The sequence below is a fragment of the Schistocerca piceifrons genome, chromosome 1, assembly GCF_021461385.2.
Source record: "Schistocerca piceifrons isolate TAMUIC-IGC-003096 chromosome 1, iqSchPice1.1, whole genome shotgun sequence".
Taxonomy (NCBI): Eukaryota; Metazoa; Arthropoda; class Insecta; order Orthoptera; family Acrididae; genus Schistocerca; species Schistocerca piceifrons.
Genome location: NC_060138.1, coordinates 739,427,634 through 739,447,192, shown reverse-complemented (window position 1 = coordinate 739,447,192; position 19,559 = coordinate 739,427,634). Strand labels below are relative to the sequence as shown.

At 39.8% G+C, this 19,559-nt stretch overlaps 1 protein-coding gene across 3 annotated transcripts in view; it reads right to left on the bottom strand.

Moving 5' to 3' along the window:
* LOC124711684 overlaps positions 1 to 19,559 on the bottom strand; it is a 316,172-nt gene that overhangs the window by 60,543 nt on the left and 236,070 nt on the right. For all 3 annotated transcript variants that reach the window (XM_047241901.1, XM_047241886.1, XM_047241894.1), the window contains exon 5: positions 15,550 to 15,657. In XM_047241901.1, coding sequence (XP_047097857.1) covers positions 15,550 to 15,657 — 108 coding nt within the window. The remainder of the gene's footprint in view (positions 1 to 15,549; positions 15,658 to 19,559) is intronic.

Here is a 19,559-nt window from a genome sequence, read left to right as displayed (position 1 = left end):
GGATTTCTGGAATATGACATGTGAATGACAGAATGAATGACTGAAATTTTAAACAGTAATATATAGCTAAGCTGTTTATCTCAGATACTCAAGAACTGTTTAAAGTATTGTAATTCTATGATTCTTCAGTTTCTTCCAGCATAATTCATGATGAAATGGCCAGGTGTCAGTGTCCAACAGGCACACCATTTCAGCAAGCAACATTGCCATCACTAGGTGCACTGATGAATTAACTTCTTAGGAGGGAGCATGGTGCTTTTCTCTCTTGCCCCTCTCCCTCCGATTTGCTGTTCCATCTGTGCTCAGGGATATACATGTGTACATCATCTCCAACCCCCCCCCCCCCTGCCCCTCCTCCAGCTGATAAGTTGATAAGTTGCTCCTTTTGAGGTTCACATCCAGGGCCACATGCTGGTAGCATCTTTGCTGTTGCTGTTGTTGCTCCACATGCCCCCAAAGCCAGTTGATTGTAGGATATCTCCTGCCTCTTCTTAATCAAACTAAGTGCAGGTTCTCAGGCCTTACTAAGGATGTAGCCACTATCACAAGTGGTCAGTGGTTCCCCTACTTGCATCTCAGTGGAACTGTTACTGACACAGAGCCAGAAATTAGACATATGTGTTAGAACCTTAGTAATCCACACCATGTAGTTCTGATAGCAATGTTCTGTGATTGCTGACTTGTTAGCCTGCTACAGTCTGATGTGCCTTTGGTGTCACAATGGAATAAATGTACCAACAGTTTTGGCAACTATTTTTGAGTATGTGTACTGTGTATAACTACATTTTTGAGTTAATAAAATCATTACCGTTACTTTACACTAGTGACCGGGTTTCATTTGACTGCCCCTTATATATATCTACAGCCATACTCTGCAAACCAGTGTGAAGTACATGGCAGATGGAAATTGCCATTGTACCAGTATTAGGACTTCTTGCCATTTAGCAATAGGAATAATGACTGTTTAAACTGCTCTGTGTATGCTGTAATTAATCTAATCTTGTCTTGCAATCACTATGGGAATGATACATAAGTGATTGTGGTATATCCCTAAAATCATCACTTGAATCTGGTTCCGGAAACTTTGTAAGTAGGTTTTCTCAGAATAGTTTGTGTCTATATTCAAGTGTCTGCCAATTCAGTTTCTTCAGCATCTCCATAACACACTCCCATGGGTCAAACAAACCTATGATCATTTGAGCAGCCCTTCTCTGTAAATGTTTATCTCTGTTAGTCCTATTTGGTACTCATCCCACATGCTTGAGTAATATTCTAGGTTGGGTTACACAAGTGTTTTGTATCCAATCTCTTTTGTAGACTGAATTTCCCTACTGTTCCTCGTGAACTGAAGTCAGCCACCCATTTTACCTATTACTGGGCCTAAGTGATTATTCTATCTGATACCTCTACAAATTGTTACACTATGGTATTTGTATGAGTTGACCATTACAAATTGTGACCCGTTGATATCACTGCCACAGGAGACAACATTTTTTTCATTTTGTTAAGTGTACAGTTCTGTGTTCCTGAACATTTAAAGCAAGTTGCCAGTCTTTAGCACCACTTTGAAATCATATTTAGATCTGACTTAATATTTGTGCAGTTGTTTTCAGACAGCATTTCATTATAGACAACTGCATGAACTGTGAAAAGTCTGGGGTTACTATTAATATTGTCTTTCTATCCAAACAAACATCAGGAAGGCCAACAGTGCCGACTGACTACCATGTTATCCTCAATCTAAAGGTGCCATTGGATATGGATACAAAGGGAGATGCAGTCAGCACACTTCTCTCATGGCCATTGTCAGTTTCTGTGACATGAAGTGCTACTTCTCAGTCAAGCTGCTCCTCAATTGGTCTCACAAGCCCTGAGTGTAGCCCACTTGCCAACAGCATATGGCAGACCAGGACAGTCGCCCATCCAAGTGCTAGCCACACATAACAGTGCTGAACTTTGGTGATCTGATAGGAAATATTGTCTACAAGGTCATTATAATACAATATGAATAGCCAGTGTCCCAAGACACTTTTCTGAGGCAACCTTAAATTACTTCTACAACTGCCGATGATTCGCTATCCAATGCTGCATTCTCCCTAAAAATCCAGTCATAAATTTCACAAGATACTGCACACAGTCATGCTAAAGGAGTATACTGAACTTGCTTCAGTTGCTGTTTGTACTACCCCACAGTCACTGATAGCGGATTAACAGCTTCAATGTGAACATCCTAAAAGAGTATGGTTCAAATTAGCCGCAGTTGGATGTAAGTTGCAGTACTTGTGCAGAGATAAGAGGCTTGCACAGGATAGACTAGTGGGAAGATCTGCATCAAACCAGTCTTTGGACTGAAGAATTCAACAATAGCAGCAGCAGCAGCAACAGCAGCAACAACAACAACAATAACAGCAATAACAGTTCTGAAAAGCAGACGCCCATTGTGGGTTTCTATCCAGGTGCTGTGACAGATATTTCCAGACACTTAATTTTTTACAAGCTGATGTCCCCTCACCTACATAATCATCAGACCATGATTTTTTTTTCTATGCAAGCATCTTAAGGTTCAGGTGTTCAAAACTTGGTTGCAGACTTTGCCAGCCATGAAAAATGCAATACAGAAAGAAACTGATCTTATTCCTCATGAATTGCGCATCAGAATGATGCAGAATTCTGAAATCAAATTCAACAATGCACTGATTCCCAACTCGAGTAACACATTGTCTAAAAATGAAAAATTCCCATTGTGTAAATATTATTCATGTTAATACTGTTTCTTTATTTAGATCCATCAGTTTTTATTTGAACTTTACATTAGGGAGGGTGTGTTGTTACAATCTGCATAACATCAGCATTTATTTTCATTTTTAATACTCACTAATACTATATACATATCTCTTTGTGAGAGGCACTTTTAAATGATATTTTTTTTAAAAAAATTTATACTCTTTTTTCTTTGATTGAGTTTGGTACCATGTTAAATAACCTTTTGCCTGCTTCATCTAGAGCATTTATTGAGTTTGAGATTTCTCTATATTGTGTAATAATTTTCCTTCCCTTTGTTATAGTCATCTATGGCTCCATTTAGGATGTGTTTTATCACTTGACCTCACTGCCATAAAATCCTGATAAACAGAGTGTTACAGAATAATGTTTTAAAAATTTGGGAGATTATAGAGGATGAAATTCAGAAAATTTTAGAATAATAAACATATAACCAGAAATGTGAAATAAAAGTTTCTACCATACTATGCACTTTCTATGCATTCAGTAGGCTAAATAAAACACCAGAACACTGTAGGCTAGAAAATGTTTATGGACAATAATGTACAATGAAACAACATAAACTGAATCTGTGGCTTCACTATGGTGAAGTAAATGTGCAATATGACAACCATCAACTTCACTACACAAGTGAATCTTATTTTCTCTGATTCTCTGTCAGATTCTTCACTCCACTCTGATGGTATCAAATGCTGTAAAGATGTACTCAATAAGCTCAGGTACTGTTTCTGCTGATATTGAAAACACAAGGAAGTTCACGTACCTACAAAGCAAAAGTCAAAAGGGCTGAGGTCAGGAAAGTGAACAAACCCATGACTGGGCATCTCCTTCCAACTACCCTCTGTCTGAAGTAGTCTGCAAGATATGCCCTGGCCTGATGATCAAAGTGCACTGGAGCACCTTTATTCTGAAACCACTAGCATCTTCTCCCTCCCCCATCCTGCTATCCCTTCCCTTCCTTGCCTTATATCATCTCATTACCCCACCACCCATCCCAATAGATTGCTGCTCATGTCAGACACAGTCAAAGTTGGGCCTCAGCACCCGGAGATAGTGACCACGTGTATATGAGTTGGCTCATGTCAATGTGTGTGTTTTCTACTTCGGGAGAAGGACTTTGTCCAAAAGCTTACATATTTCAGCAGTCTTTTTCATCATGCCTGCCTGCAACTCAATGCTTCCTCTATGTGGTGAGTATCAATCTACCCTTTACTCACTGGTTCTTTTTTTTTTAACATTCTTTTTAATTAGTCAGCTTGTGTGCTTCCTCATATGTGAACTGTGTAGGCCAGATGTGAGAACATGAGCACATAGCAAATTGTCCTGATAACTTTATCATTCACATCTCTCGCTGTTTTGCTCTTGAGGAAAATCTGTGTCACTCTGTTTTGTCTGAAACACAACATACATTATTTTAGCTGATTCATAAAAAAACTGTATTGTTTTAGATACTTATTTGCATTTTCAGTATTCAACAGTGCTTCCCTTTTGATCTCCTAATTTGTCTCAGCTGTTGTCCGTAAATATTTTCCAGCCTACAGTGTTCTGGTGTTTTATTTAGCCTACTGAATGCATAGAAAGTGCTGTGCCATCAGCAGATAAAGTTACGTTACTATTTTATGTAGTCTCAGAAATCATTTATGTAGAGAATAAATAGCACTGGTCTGAGGACGGAACCTTGGGGCATGCCATGTCTGACAGTTTGTAACTCCACACTGTAACTGATTATATTTCCCCCACCTGGTAAGTCTGACTTCTGTGAACTGATTCCTGTTCATAGTGTGCAAGTTAATTATGCCATAGCATTTCCCTCAAAATGCACAGAGTTTCTTCATTAGTTTGGAATGATTCACACTGCCAAGTGCTTTGGAAAAATCCATGAAGATCCCACAAGTCTTCTGTTGCCTGTCAAGTGAAAAGAGACTATGTTCTGCTAAATCTGTTGGTGCCATTATTATTGCCTTCCTTTATTTGAAACCAAGTTGTGATGAGTGCAATATTTTAAATTTAGTTATAAGAGTTATTTTATTCTTTATTATCATCTCAAAGATTTTTGCAAAAGTGGAGATCAAAGATACTGGCCTGTAGTTTCCTAATTGACCTCCACTTCCCTTCTCAAATACTGGCTTTACTTTACTTCCTTATTGTGAATCTGCAAACACATTTTCCTCGATTGCAGCATTCACCACATGTATTAAGGGTTTTAGTATACTTTCTCTGCATCACTTTATGAGGTGTGATGAAACACCATCTAACCCAGATAGATGTCTGACTTTTAGTTGTTTTATTAGGTTTCAACTTATGGATTAGGTGTTAGGATGAATGCAATGATATGACTTATATGAGATTTTGGCATTGTAAACTTCTCAGGAAAATTTAAGGCTGAGATTGGAACATAATACATTAACTACTTGGTGGCTATGTATGAAAATAAGAGAGTGTGTTGCCAGAGGTCTCCCAGTCACACGTGGAAAGTTGGATGTCACATGGTGTGAGATGAGCGTGACTATAGCACTAAAAAGAGCCTGCCCCATAACACAAGAAAGATGAAGGAACAGGAAAAGACAGTTTCTGCAAATCAATGAGCAGTTATGGTGCACTGTGATAGTCTTCTTCATTAGTGCATAGACCAGAAACAACATATGAATGACTTCATACAGGGAAGAATCTTTGAGAAACTGGAAGAAGGATGCAGAGCGACAAGTGCAGCCCAGCAGTTTAGTATTGTTCACAACGTTTCATGTGCATGGGAAGCATTCTGAACCATAGGCACTGCAGCATACAGGAGAGAACGTGGTCAATCGTGGACAGGTACAGCAGCAAATGACCTCTACATTGTGCAACAGCCAAGAATATGCCTATGTCAAACAGTGGTTGCTACTGCAGCCACATTTAATAGGACTGCTGGGATGCAGTCTCACTCTCCACAGTGGCATGGCAACTTTGTGAGGGTGACCTATTTGCCCAGTGACCAATACCTTGTGTTCTGTTGACATGTACACATTGATAGCAACATTTGCGATTATGCCAAGAGCATATGGACTGGAGCATCAAGTAGTAGAGTCACATGCTCTTCTCGGATAGGAGCAGATTCAGTCTGAGGTGTGGTTCTGGACATACCATTATATGTATGGGGAAAAGTGGCAACAAGTAATGCACCCAGGTGCATTTTCCAAAATGAGCTTTTCAATAGGCCAGGTGCTCTGGTGTGGGAATGGATAATGTTGCATGGGTGTACTGTCTACAAAACTTTGAAGATTGTACACTGACTGGTCAATGTCTTTGTGACACTGTGCTCCTTCCCCATGTGCATTTCTTCAGTGGTGCATTTGACTCTGACTTAATTTTTATGGGTAACGATGTGTGGTGCATTGAACAGCACATGTAGAGGAGTTTTTGGAATGAGAGGATATTCAGTGAATGGACTGGTTTGCCTGTTTGGTTGACTTAAATCCGATTGAGTACATATGGGATGCATTGGGGACACATTGAAGTTCATCCAAATGCATCAGTGCCCATCCAGCAGTTGTCAACCACATTAGTGGAGGAATGGAATGCCCTACAACATTGCATATTTACATAGATAATTGGAAAACAGTGTGCTGCTTGGTATTTTATTTTGGTATATAAACTTCCTTCTGCTCTATTGCTTTCATCAGGACATGTCCTGATGTTGTAGATAGACATATGTCAACTTTGAGTAAACCATTATTGTTGTCTGTAATGGTTGGATATAATATTATTTTCAGCAATGTTTTAAAGCTATTCAATAATTGCTGTTGCATATCTATTATAATAAATTTTTTATTATCTAACAGTAGTATTATTTTTATAATGGAAGGAAACATTCCACGTGGGAAGAATTATATATAAAAACAAAGATGAGGTGACTTACCGAACAAAAGCGCTGGCAGGTCGATAGACACACAAACAAACACAAACATACACACAAAATTCAAGCTTTCGCAACAGACTGTTGCCTCATCAGGAAAGAGGGAAGGAGAGGGGAAGACGAAAGGAAGTGGGTTTTAAGGGAGAGGGTAAGGAGTCATTCTAATCCCGGGAGCGGAAAGACTTACCTTAGGGGGAAAAAAGGACAGGTATACACTCGCACACACGCACATATCCATCCACACATACAGACTTTAAATATGTCTGCTTGTGTCTGTATGTGTGGATGGATATGTGCGTGTGTGCGAGTGTATACCTGTCCTTTATTCCCCCTAAGGTAAGTCTTTCCGCTCCCGGGATTAGAATGACTCCTTACCCTCTCCCTTAAAACCCACTTCCTTTCGTCTTCCCCTCTCCTTCCCTCTTTCCTGATGAGGCAACAGTCTGTTGCGAAAGCTTGAATTTTGTGTGTATGTTTGTGTTTGTTTGTGTGTCTATCAACCTGCCAGCGCTTTTGTTCGGTAAGTCACCTCATCTTTGTTTTTATATATAGTAGTATTATTTTGTTTTATCACTACATCTGCTACGGTTATATAATATCTGCTAAAGATGTTTGCTACTTCCAGAGGATCTACATCACTTTTGCCACCTTTCAATGGGCAGAGGCCCTCTTCCCGTTGTGTTACTTTCCTTGTCTCTTCATGCATGATTCTCTGATGAAAATGCAGTACTCTTTCTTTTTTAGTTCATACAGAATATTACAAGCCTCAGTCTTTTTTAGCTTATGAAAGTCATAATACACTTTCAGCTTTTTCTTGCCTAGAGTATTTCCCCAGTCACCCACTGTTTTTCTTTTTGGTACTTGTTTTGCTGACAAGACATGTTACATTATAATAACAACTAAATAAAGAAAAAAGCTGGTCCCAATTTGGTATTTGCATCATTGTCTGCATATAATGTTTTTCATTTTTCTGCCATTAACACACTTTTTAACTGAATTATCTTTTGTGAATTATCTGCCTTTTTGCTCCAATATGTTCTGCTCACTTCCACCAGTCTTTATGTTAATGTCTGTCATGATTGCAAAATGACCTGCTAGTGTGTTACTGTAGAAAACTAAAAACTCTATCTGAACAGATCTTGTAAAGCCCAACAGTGTCATCCTCTGCCAATACGTGTCACTGGATGCACATATGGAGGAGCATGTGGTCATCACACTGCTCTCCCGGCTGTTGTCAGTTTTGTGACCAGAGTTGCTAGTCCTCATCAAGTAACTCCTCGATTGGTCTTACAAGGGCTAAGTTTACCTCACCTGCCAACAGCACTTGGCAGGCCTAGACAGTGACCCAGCAAAGTGATAGCCAAGCCCAATGGCACTTAACTTTGGTGATCTGATATGAACCGCTGTTACTAATGTGGCAAGGCTTAGTTACTCTCATGAGTTTATCTATTTTTGTTTTTAGCTTGTAAATCTGCAATAAGTCCAGATGTGTCTTAGTGTTGTATGTATTTTTTGTGTTTATTTTTAATCCCCAATAATCATAGGTGGGAATTTAAGGAGATGGGACCTGGATAAACTGACTAAATCAGAGGTTGTACAGAGTTTCAGGGAGAGCATAAGGGAACAATTGACAGGAATGGGGGAAAGAAATACAGTAGAAGAAGAATGGGTAGCTCTGAGAGATGAAGTAGTGAAGGCAGCAGACGATCAAGTAGGTAAAAAGGCGAGGGCTAATAGAAATCCTTGGGTAACAGAAGAAATATTGAATTTAATTGATGAAAGGAGAAAATATAAAAATGCAGTAAATGAAGCAGGCAAAAAGGAATACAAACGTCTCAAAAATGAGATCGACAGGAAGTGCAAAATGGCTAAGCAGGGATGGCTAGAGGACAAATGTAAGGATGTAGAGGCTTGTCTCACTAGGTGTAAGATAGATACTGCCCACAGGAAAATTAAAGAGACCTTTGGAGAGAAGAGAACCACTTGTATGAATATCAAGAGCTCAGATGGCAACCCAGTTCTAAGCAAAGAAGGGAAGGCAGAAAGGTGGAAGGAGTATATAGAGGGCTTATACAAGGGCGATGTGCTTGAGGACAATATTATGGAAATGGAAGAGGATGTAGATGAAGACGAAATGGGAGATAAGATACTGCATGAAGAGTTTGACAGAGCACTGAAAGACCTGAGTCGAAATAAGGCTCCGGGAGTGGACAACATTCCATTAGAACTACTGACGGCCTTGGAAGAGCCAGTCCTGACAAAACTCTACCATCTGGTGAGCAAGATGTATGAGACAGGCGAAATACCCTCAGACTTCAAGAAGAATGTAATAATTCCAATCCCAAAGAAATCAGGTGCTGACAGATGTGAAAATTACCGAACAATCAGTTTAATAAGTCCCAGATGCAAAATACTAACGCGAATTCTTTACAGATGAATGGAAAAACTGGTAGAAGCCGACCTCAGGGAAGATCAGTTTGGATTCCATAGAAATATTGGAACACGTGAGGCAATACTGACCCTACGACTTATAGTAGAAGCTAGATTAAGGAAAGGCAAACCTACGTTTCTAGCATTTGTAGACTTAGAGAAAGCTTTTGACAGTGTTGACTGGAATACTCTCTTTCAAATTCTGAAGGTGGCAGGGGTAAAATACAGGGAGCGAAAGGCTATTTACAATTTGTATAGAAACCAGATGGCAGTTATAAGAGTCGAGGGACATGAAAAGGAAGCAGTGGTTGGGAAGGGAGTGAAACAGGGTTGTAGCCTATCCCTGATGTTATTCAATCTGTATACTGAACAAGCAGTGAAGGAAACAAAACAAAAATTCGGAGTAGGTATTAAAATGCATGGAGAAGAAATAAAAACTTTGAGGTTTGCCGATAACATTGTAATTCTGTCAGAGACAACAAAGAACTTAGAAGAGCAGTTGAACGGAATGGATGTCGTCTTGAAAGGAGGATATAAGATGAACATCAACAAAAGCAAAACGAGGATAATGGAATGTAGTCGAATGAAGTCGGGTGATGCTGAGGGAATTAGATTAGGAAATGAGACACTTAAAGTAGTAAAAGAGTTTAGCTATTTCGGGAGCAAAATAACTGATACTGGTCGAAGTAGAGAGGATATAAAATGTAGACTGGCAATGGCAAGGAAAGCGCTTCTGAAGAAGTGAAATTTGTTAACATCGAATATAGATTTAAGTGTCATGAAGTCGTTTCTGAAAGTATTTGTATGGAGTGTAGCCATGTATGGAAATGAAACATGGACAATAACTAGTTTGGACAAGAAGAGAATAGAAGCTTTCAAAATGTGGTGCTACAGAAGAATGCTGAAGATAAGGTGGGTAGATCACGTAAGTAATGAGGAGGTATTGAATAGAATTGGGGAGAAGAGAAGTTTGTGGCACAACTTGACTAGAAGAAGGGATCGGTTGGTAGGACATGTTCTGAGGCATCAAGGGATCGCCAATTTAGTATTGGAGGGCAGCGTGGAGGGTAAAAATCATAGAGGGAGACCAAGAGATGAATACACTAAGCAGATTCAGAAGGATGTAGGTTGCAGTAGGTACTGGGGGTTGAAGAAGCTTGCACAGGATAGAGTAGCATGGAGAGCTGCATCAAACCAGTCTCAGGGCTGAAGACCACAACAACAACAATCATAGAATAAACATATGTTTTTGAAAGCTCTTGGATTGTGCCTTCTAGTAGTTCAAAGAATGTTTTTATTTAACTTTTTGTGCTAGGCACAGGCCAAATACATAGTACATCTTCCGTGCAGTTTTTATTCCCACTGCAGCAGCTTCAATACTCACTTCACTAATATATTTTATGCTATTTTGAATGGCATAATTTGATTCACAGCTAGAGAAAATAAAAACCTCACCATCTTTATGCAATGTTCTGCAAAAGTTATTTACATTTGCAAATTTTTTAAGTTGGTAACCTCCACCTTTTTTTTTTGCCTATGTTCTGTTTCTATTATAATGTTTGGCCTATATTCCTGTAATTTCACCTCTAATTCATCTGCATTATTATTTGTGTACTAAATGTTCTGGTGAAGTATTCTAACTGTTGTCCTTAACTTTAATGATTTCCATTTCTGTGATGTGCTAAGCACTTTACTAGCTCCTTGTGCTTGTTTTACGCTGGACTTATTTTCCTCAGGTTGTGCCACTAAAACTGAACCATCGCTTTGCAATATGTCTGAATTCCTAACAACATTTTTAAACTGGTGACTGAGATGAGCAATTTCATTTACATATTTTTCTGAGGGCTTCCTCCGCTTAGAATGACATATAATTGGCAGGTTATAATCAACTTTTTGCCATTTGGAAGCCTTTTCAATAGTCTGTGGTAAGGTGTTTGGATCTGTATGCAGGGACAGAATGAGCAGTTTTTATTAAATGCGCATTCTTATATAATGTTCTCTGGCCATATCATCTGTTGCAAGGAAGCTTGTGTTGGGGAAGGCCTGGCAGATTATTCTAAACTACACTCCTGGAAATTGAAATAAGAACACCGTGAATTCATTGTCCCAGGAAGGGGAAACTTTATTGACACATTCCTGGGGTCAGATACATCACATGATCACACTGACAGAACCACAGGCACATAGACACAGGCAACAGAGCATGCACAATGTCGGCACTAGTACAGTGTATATCCACCTTTCGCAGCAATGCAGGCTGCTATTCTCCCATGGAGACGATCGTAGAGATGCTGGATGTAGTCCTGTGGAACGACTTGCCATGCCATTTCCACCTGGCGCCTCAGTTGGACCAGCGTTCGTGCTGGACGTGCAGACCGCGTGAGACGACGCTTCATCCAGTCCCAAACATGCTCAATGGGGGACAGATCCGGAGATCTTGCTGGCCAGGGTAGTTGACTTACACCTTCTAGAGCACGTTGGGTGGCACGGGATACATGCGGACGTGCATTGTCCTGTTGGAACAGCAAGTTCCCTTGCCGGTCTAGGAATGGTAGAACGATGGGTTCGTTGACGGTTTGGATGTACCGTGCACTATTCAGTGTCCCCTCGACGATCACCAGTGGTGTACGGCCGGTGTAGGAGATCGCTCCCCAGACCATGATGCCGGGTGTTGGCCCGGTGTGCCTCGGTCGTATGCAGTCCTGATTGTGGCACTCACCTGCACGGCGCCAAACACGCATACGACCATCATTGGCAAAAAGGCAGAAGCGACTCTCATCGCTGAAGACGACACGTCTCCATTCGTCCCTCCATTCACGCCTGTCGCGACACCACTGGAGGCGGGCTGCACCATGTTGAGGCGTGAGCGGAAGACGGCCTAACGGTGTGCGGGACCGTAGCCAAGCTTCATGGAGACGGTTGCGAATGGTCCTCGCCGATACCCCAGGAGCAACAGTGTCCCTAATTTGCTGGGAAGTGGCGGTGCGGTCCCCTACGGCACTGCGTAGGATCCTACGGTCTTGGCGTGCATCCGTGCGTCGCTGCGGTCCGGTCCCAGGTCGACGGGCACGTGCACCTTCCGCCGACCACTGGCGACAACATCGATGTACTGTGGAGACCTCACGCCCCACGTGTTGAGCAATTCGGCGGTACGTCCACCTGGCCTCCCGCATGCCCACTATACGCCCTCACTCAAAGTCCGTCAACTGCACATACGGTTCACGTCCACGCTGTCGCGGCATGCTACCAGTGTTAAAGACTGCGATGAAGCTCCGTATGCCACGGCAAACTGGCTGACACTGACGGCAGCGGTGCACAAATGCTGCGCAACTAGCGCCATTCGACGGCCAACACCGCGGTTCCTGGTGTGTCCGCTGTGCCGTGCGTGTGATCATTGCTTGTACAGCCCTCTCGCAGTGTCCGGAGCAAGTATGGTGGGTCTGACACACCGGTGTCAATGTGTTCTTTTTTCCATTTCCAGGAGTGTATATAGAATATTTGCTTTCTTTATTGCTTCACTTATACATGAAAAACTAACAAGATCACATCTTTTAGAAATACCCATAAAAATTACTTGATGTTTGTGTAGACCATGGAGTTCTCATGTAAACAATGAGTGGCTTTATTGAGTTAGTTTTGGTAGATATCATTTGACCCTGCTATTAGAAAAATGTGCTGGGTAAAAGCGACCATTGGTGGGCCTGTTCTTAATTACTTTGCCCATGGAAGCTTCTGATTTGACAAAACTTATCACCTTAACATTCTGTTTATATCATAAAGTTTCATCAACTTTTCTGCCATGGTTATCTGCATTATTATCTGATGATTATTTTGCATTGTTTTCTTTGAGGTTATTTTTGTAGTTTTATCTAATTTTAGATTTATGTGGGTAGTATTTCCAGTCATGTTCTGCACAAAAATGGAGTGAAGTCTCACAGTAGACCTCACAGAATTTTACACATGTTATTTCATTTAGTGTATGGCTATTAATGTCTACTATTGATCTTTAAAACAGATAAATTCTTAGTTGTAAATACTATAATTTCTCCAAAACCACTAGTAAAATTCCAGAGTGTGAAACAAGATCTGTGATATTATAACTAGAAATTACCATATATCTATTTGGAAAGGTGAAGCTGGTACCTATACATCTGTAATTAGTACAGCTATGAAACCAAATTATAGTATCTGAAACAATTTTGAAAATAGTTTAGATGAACAGCTTAGATGAATCCCCATGTATGTTAGACTAGTGACATTACAGTAGTTTACTTACACGTCACTTTATGAGAGGGCAACATTCCTATAATGATGAAGCAGATGCTAATAAAATATGTCATTTAACATACAAAACAATAATTTGTAAGTTTTGTAGTTATGTATCTGGAGTTATTATCCATCATGCAATTTAATATTTTAATGATTACAAGGTGTACAACTTTGCTTCCGCTGTTTTTTCCCCAACATTTGAGGCTTTAATGGAATAAATTGGTTACACATGTATCATTCAAAGTATTTTCCATCACTGGCCACTACTTTCTCCCATCTTTTGGTCAGTGTACAAATCCTGCATCGAAAAAATTGTTCACCTTTTGAAGCAATGCATGAATCGATCCAATTTGTGACTTCTTCATGAGATTGGAAGTGTTGGTCAGCCAGGCCATGTGCCATTGATCTAAACAGGTGATAGTCACAGGGAGCAATGTCTGGAGAATGGCAGGTGGGGTAGGATTCCCATTTTAACATTTTAAAGTATGTTTTGACCTCTTCTGTAATGTGGGGTCGAGTGTTGTCTTGCTGCAAAACCACTTTATCATGCCTCTCGCTGTATTGCGGCCATTTGTCTTTTAATGCTGTGCTCAAACACATTAACTGCATTGATAACGAGCACCTGTGATTGTTTCACTTGGTTTTAACACCTCATAGTACACGACGCCGAGCTGGTCCCACCAAACGCAGAGCATGATCTTGGAGCTTTGAATATTTGGTTTGGTCATCAACGTGGAAGCATGGCCAGAATATCCCCATGATTTTTCACGTTTAGGGTTATTGTTATGAACCCATTTTTTGTCTCCTGTCACAATGTGATGTAGAAATCCCTTCCGTTTTTGCCTCTAAAGCAACAGTTCACAAACACACACATGCCGTTAAACGTCTCTTGGTTTCAGGTCACACGGGACCCAAGTTCCTTCTTTCTGAAACATGCCCATAGCCTTGAGATGTTTTGAAATTGCTTGCTGTGTCACTCCCACTAATTGTGCCAATTCTTCTTGAGTTTGACACGAGTCTTCACTCAGTAATGTCTCCAATTCTGCATCTTCAAAAACATTCTCTCTTCCACCACTACGTCGGTCTACAACGTTAAAATCACCATTCTGGAAGCATTGAAACCACTCATGACACATTCTTTCACTAATAGTGTCCTTACCGTATGTACTTGAGAGCATTTGATGAGACTCAGCTGCGGTTTTCTTCATATTGAAACAAAACAGTAACACCTCCCACAAATGACGAGAATTAGGCTCGTAAATTGACATTTTTAATTGAGAACAACTTTATGATGCAGACACAAATTGACTAATGTTTGAATGAGGTTATGTTGACCGAGGTCCAAGCTAACTGCCTGATGTCTGTGATCTGTTTTTTTCAACTGCTATTTAAAGTTGTTGCCACATATCAGCAAACGGTGGAAGCAAAGTTGAACACCATGTACATTCTGACAGGGTTTGCCTCCTACGTTGTGTCTCTGACAAATTAAATGGCCAGCTTCAACTGGTGCTTTTAAGGAATTTCTAATAATTGTAAGGGGATGCAGAAATATTCTATATTAGTCTCTACTGGCGTTAAAAATATGAGCTGTTTCAAATGTGACCTTGGCAGCATCATTCAAATTTAAGTTAAATGAATGGGATCACAAAGCATGATAAAGATGCTTGAATCCATATTTCTACTTTTACTGTGCAAGCCATTATGTTAAACAGGCATACCTTGAATGACTATTCATAACATGGCAGAAATAATTTAGATTATAGTTACAAAGTTATCCTTTTATTATTTGAAATTAAATAAAAGCAACATTTACTACTAGATTAGTCAAATGCTGTCAAGAGTACAATAAACTTCTTAATATTACTATATTTGCTACTGCAGTGTTGATCAATCAGGTGGAAAATATGTTGAATAAACCTTATACATTCTCTAAGAGTCAAGAATAAGAGGCTGCTCCAACGTCCCCAGAATTTGACCACTGGAATACATGTACACACACTATATGCCTTGTTGGACTGGCTTGATCTATGTTTGCCAGCATTGTGGTGAAATGTTTTCTGTTTTTGTACTCTGTTTTAAGAACTAGAAGTTTTACCTTATAACTAAAAGATTTCAAAGAAAAGATTTCATTGAATGTTATTTAAATTCATCCAAGAAATGTTTAATACAAGACATACCTGACCAGGTTGATTGCAGCAAACAGTAGAACATCCCGTTCCAGGATTATCTGTTGACTTGTATCCAGCAACTGTTGGTAGTACGTCATCCATATTAAGGAGAAAGAGCTAAAAAAATGAACAATATTTGTCAAAGATAATAATTCTTATATCAAGTAAGTTGATTTAGTGTAATATTTCTATATACATGTGTTTTGAACTTCAGCTACACTACCTGAAATGCTTATTGGAAATGCTTATAGAAAAGATTTAACATGTATAAGACAATTTCTGTCCAAATATTTACACAATAACTAGCAATTTTTGGTTAATCATGCAAACAATCTTGCTGACAGTATAGAAATTAGAGCACTCAGTTACTTATAAAAGGAAGACTGTGATGTGCAGATGACATTCATAATAAAGATAGATGTCAAGATTGAATGTGAAAATTGGTCAGCTGCTGTCGAAGAGAACATATCCTTCAGTTAGAGTGACTGGTCCAACTATCAATGGGCAAACTTTCAAAACAATGGTTTGATGGAACAAAGATTAAAGGTGACAACATCTTATCTTCTACAGCTACATCTACTTATAAACCCCACAAGCCAGTACACAGTGCATAACAGAGGGTACCTTCTGCCACTACTAGTCATTGCCTTCTATATTCCACTAGCACATGGCGCGAGAGGAAAACACCTGTCTGTATGCCTCTGTAAGAGCCCTAATTTCTCTTATCTTGTCTTTGTGGTCCATGAAAAATGTATGTTGGTGGCAGCAGAATTGTTCTGCAGTCAGCTAGAAATTTCAGTTCTATAAATTTTCTCAACAGTGTTTCATGAAGAGAATATTGTCTTTCCTCTAGGGATTCCCATTTGAGTTCAGAGCATTTCCATAGTACTCACATGTTGATCAAACCTACTGGTAACAAATCTAGTAGTATGCCTCTGAAATGCTTTCAGGTATCCCTTTAATCCAATCCTGTAGGGTCCCAAACACTTGAACAGTATTCAACAATGGTTTACTTTAGTGTTCTATATGTACTCTCCTTTATAGATGAGCTATGCTTTTCTACAATTCTCCCAACAAAATCAAAATTGAGCACTTGCCTGCCATACTACCAATCATATGTGATTGTTCCATTTCGTATCACTCTGCCGTGGCACGTGGTACACCTAGATATTTAATTGATGCAACCATGTCAAGCAGCACACCATTAATACTGTACTCCAGCATTACATGGTTCTTTTTCCTACTCATTTGGATTAACTTCCTTTTTTTTTTTTTACAGCAAGCTGTTGTTCATCACGCCAAACAGAAATTCTATCTCAGAATCCTGAAACATCTTACAGTCATTCAACAATAACACTTTTCCATACACCACAGCATCATCAGCAAACAGCCACCAATTGCTGCTTGCCCTATACATCAGATTGTTTAAGTGTACAGAGAGCAAGGGTGTCCAGCCATACTTCTCTGGGGCACTCTTGTTAGTGCCCTCGTCTCTAACAAAAACTCACCATTCAGGACAACACACTGGGTTAAAAAGTCTTCCAGCCACTAATACGTCTGAGAACCCATTCCTTATGCATGGACCTTCATTAACAGTCTGCAGTGTGGCACTGTGTCAAATGGTGTCCAGAAGTCTAGGAGTATGGAATCAGCCTGTTACCCTTCAATCATTGTTGGCACGGTATCGTGCAAGAACAGGAAGCTGAGTTTTGGAAATGTTTCCTAAATCTGTACTGATTTTTTGACAGAAGATTTACTGTCTCAAGGAAATTTAATTATTTATTTTTGACTTGCAAGGGAATGGTCCTATCCAAGAATTCAAAGCCAGCCCTGAAATTTTTCAAACAGGAATAACACACCAAAAGAAATGTACTGTCTAAATTTCAGCTGCTAAGGCACACTGCAAATATTGTTTTAAAAGATGCTGCAGTTACTCAGTTTTACCACACAAAGAGCCATTTATAACAGCAGTTTGTACAGCCCTTCCTGCAAGTGTGCAAACTGGTGAATAAGCAGACACAGCCATGACAAGAGAATGTAGCCCAGTGTAGTGTGAAGTCCAAAGTGCACACATGTGAATTTAAAGCATTTAAACCACACCAAAAACATCTGAAATCATTAATTTTTTGATTAACTCACAGTTCATATCAACAGCAAAACTGTTGCAAATGTAATTGTTACATGAGTGACTAATACAGGAAAGATTAGAGATTAGATTAGATTAGTACTTGTTCCATAGATCATGAATATGACACTTCATAATGATGTGGAATGTGTCAGGTTGATAAAAGGTGTCTATACAAGATATTATATTACACAAAATATTACATGACACTTAATATTTTTAATTTTTTTTGTGGGTTTGGGGAAATTACCCACTTATTATATCCAAAAATTCATCTAATGAGTAGAAGGAGTTGCCATTAAGAAATTCTTTTAATTTCCTTTTAAATGCTATATGACTATCCCCCCCCATGAACCATGGACCTTGCCGTTGGTGGGGAGGCTTGCGTGCCTCAGCGATACAGATGGCCGTACCGTAGGTGCAACCACAACGGAGGGGTATCTGTTGAGAGGCCAGACAAACATGTGGTTCCTGAAGAGGGGCAGCAGCCTTTTCAGTAGTTGCAGGGGCAACAGTCTGGATGATTGACTGATCTGGCCTTGTAACATTAACCAAAATGGCCTTGCTGTGCTGGTACTGCGAACGGCTGAAAGCAAGGGGAAACTACAGCTGTAATTGTAATTTTTCCCGAGGACATGCAGCTTTACTGTATGATTAAATGATGATGGCGTCCTCTTGGGTAAAATATTCCGGAGGTAAAATAGTCCCCCATTCGGATCTCCGGGGGGGGGACACACTACTCAAGAGGACGTCGTTATCAGGAGAAAGAAAACTGGCATTCTACGGATCGGAGCGTGGAATGTCAGATCCCTTAATCGGGCAGGTAGGTTAGAAAATTTAATAAGGGAAATGGATAGGTTAAAGTTAGATATAGTGGGAATTAGTGAAGTTCGGTGGCAGGAGGAACAAGACTTTTGGTCAGGTGATTACAGGGTTATAAATACAAAATCAAATAGGGGTAATGCAGGAGTAGGTTTAATAATGAATAAAAAAATAGGAGTGTGGGTTAGCTACTACAAACAGCATAGTGAACGCATTATTGTGGCCAAGATAGACACAAAGCCCATGCCTACTACAGTAGTACAAGTTTATATGCCAACTAGCTCTGCAGATGATGAAGAAATTGATGAAATGTATGACAAGATAAAAGAAATTATTCAGGTAGTGAAGGGAGACAAAAATTTAATAGTCATGGGTGACTGGAATTCGTCAGTAGGAAAAGGGAGAGAAGGAAACATAGTAGGTGAATATGGATTGGGGGGAAGAAATGAAAGAGGAAGCCACCTTGTCGAATTTTGCACAGAGCATAACTTAATCATAGCTAACACTTGGTTCAGGAATCATGAAAGAAGGTTGTATACCTGGAAGAATCCTGGAGATACTAAAAGGTATCAGATAGATTACATAATGGTAAGACAGAGATTTAGGAACCAGGTTTTAAATTGTAAGACATTTCCAGGGGCAGATGTGGATTCTGACCACAATCTATTGGTTATGAATTGCAGATTGAAACTGAAGAAACTGCAAAAAGGCGGGAATTTAAGGAGATGGGACCTGGATAAACTGAAAGAACCAGAGGTTGTAGAGAGTTTCAGGGAGAGCATAAGGGAACAATTGACAGGAATGGGGGAAAGAAATACAGTAGAAGAAGAATGGGTAGCTCTGAGGGATGAAGTAGTGAAGGCAGCAGAGGATCAAGTAGGTAAAAAGACGAGGGCTAATAGAAATCCTTGGGTAACAGAAGAAATATTGAATTTAATTGATGAAAGGAGAAAATATAAAAATGCAGTAAATGAAGCAGGCAAAAAGGAATACAAACGTCTCAAAAATGAGATCGACAGGAAGTGCAAAATGGCTAAGCAGGCATGGCTAGAGGACAAATGTAAGGATGTAG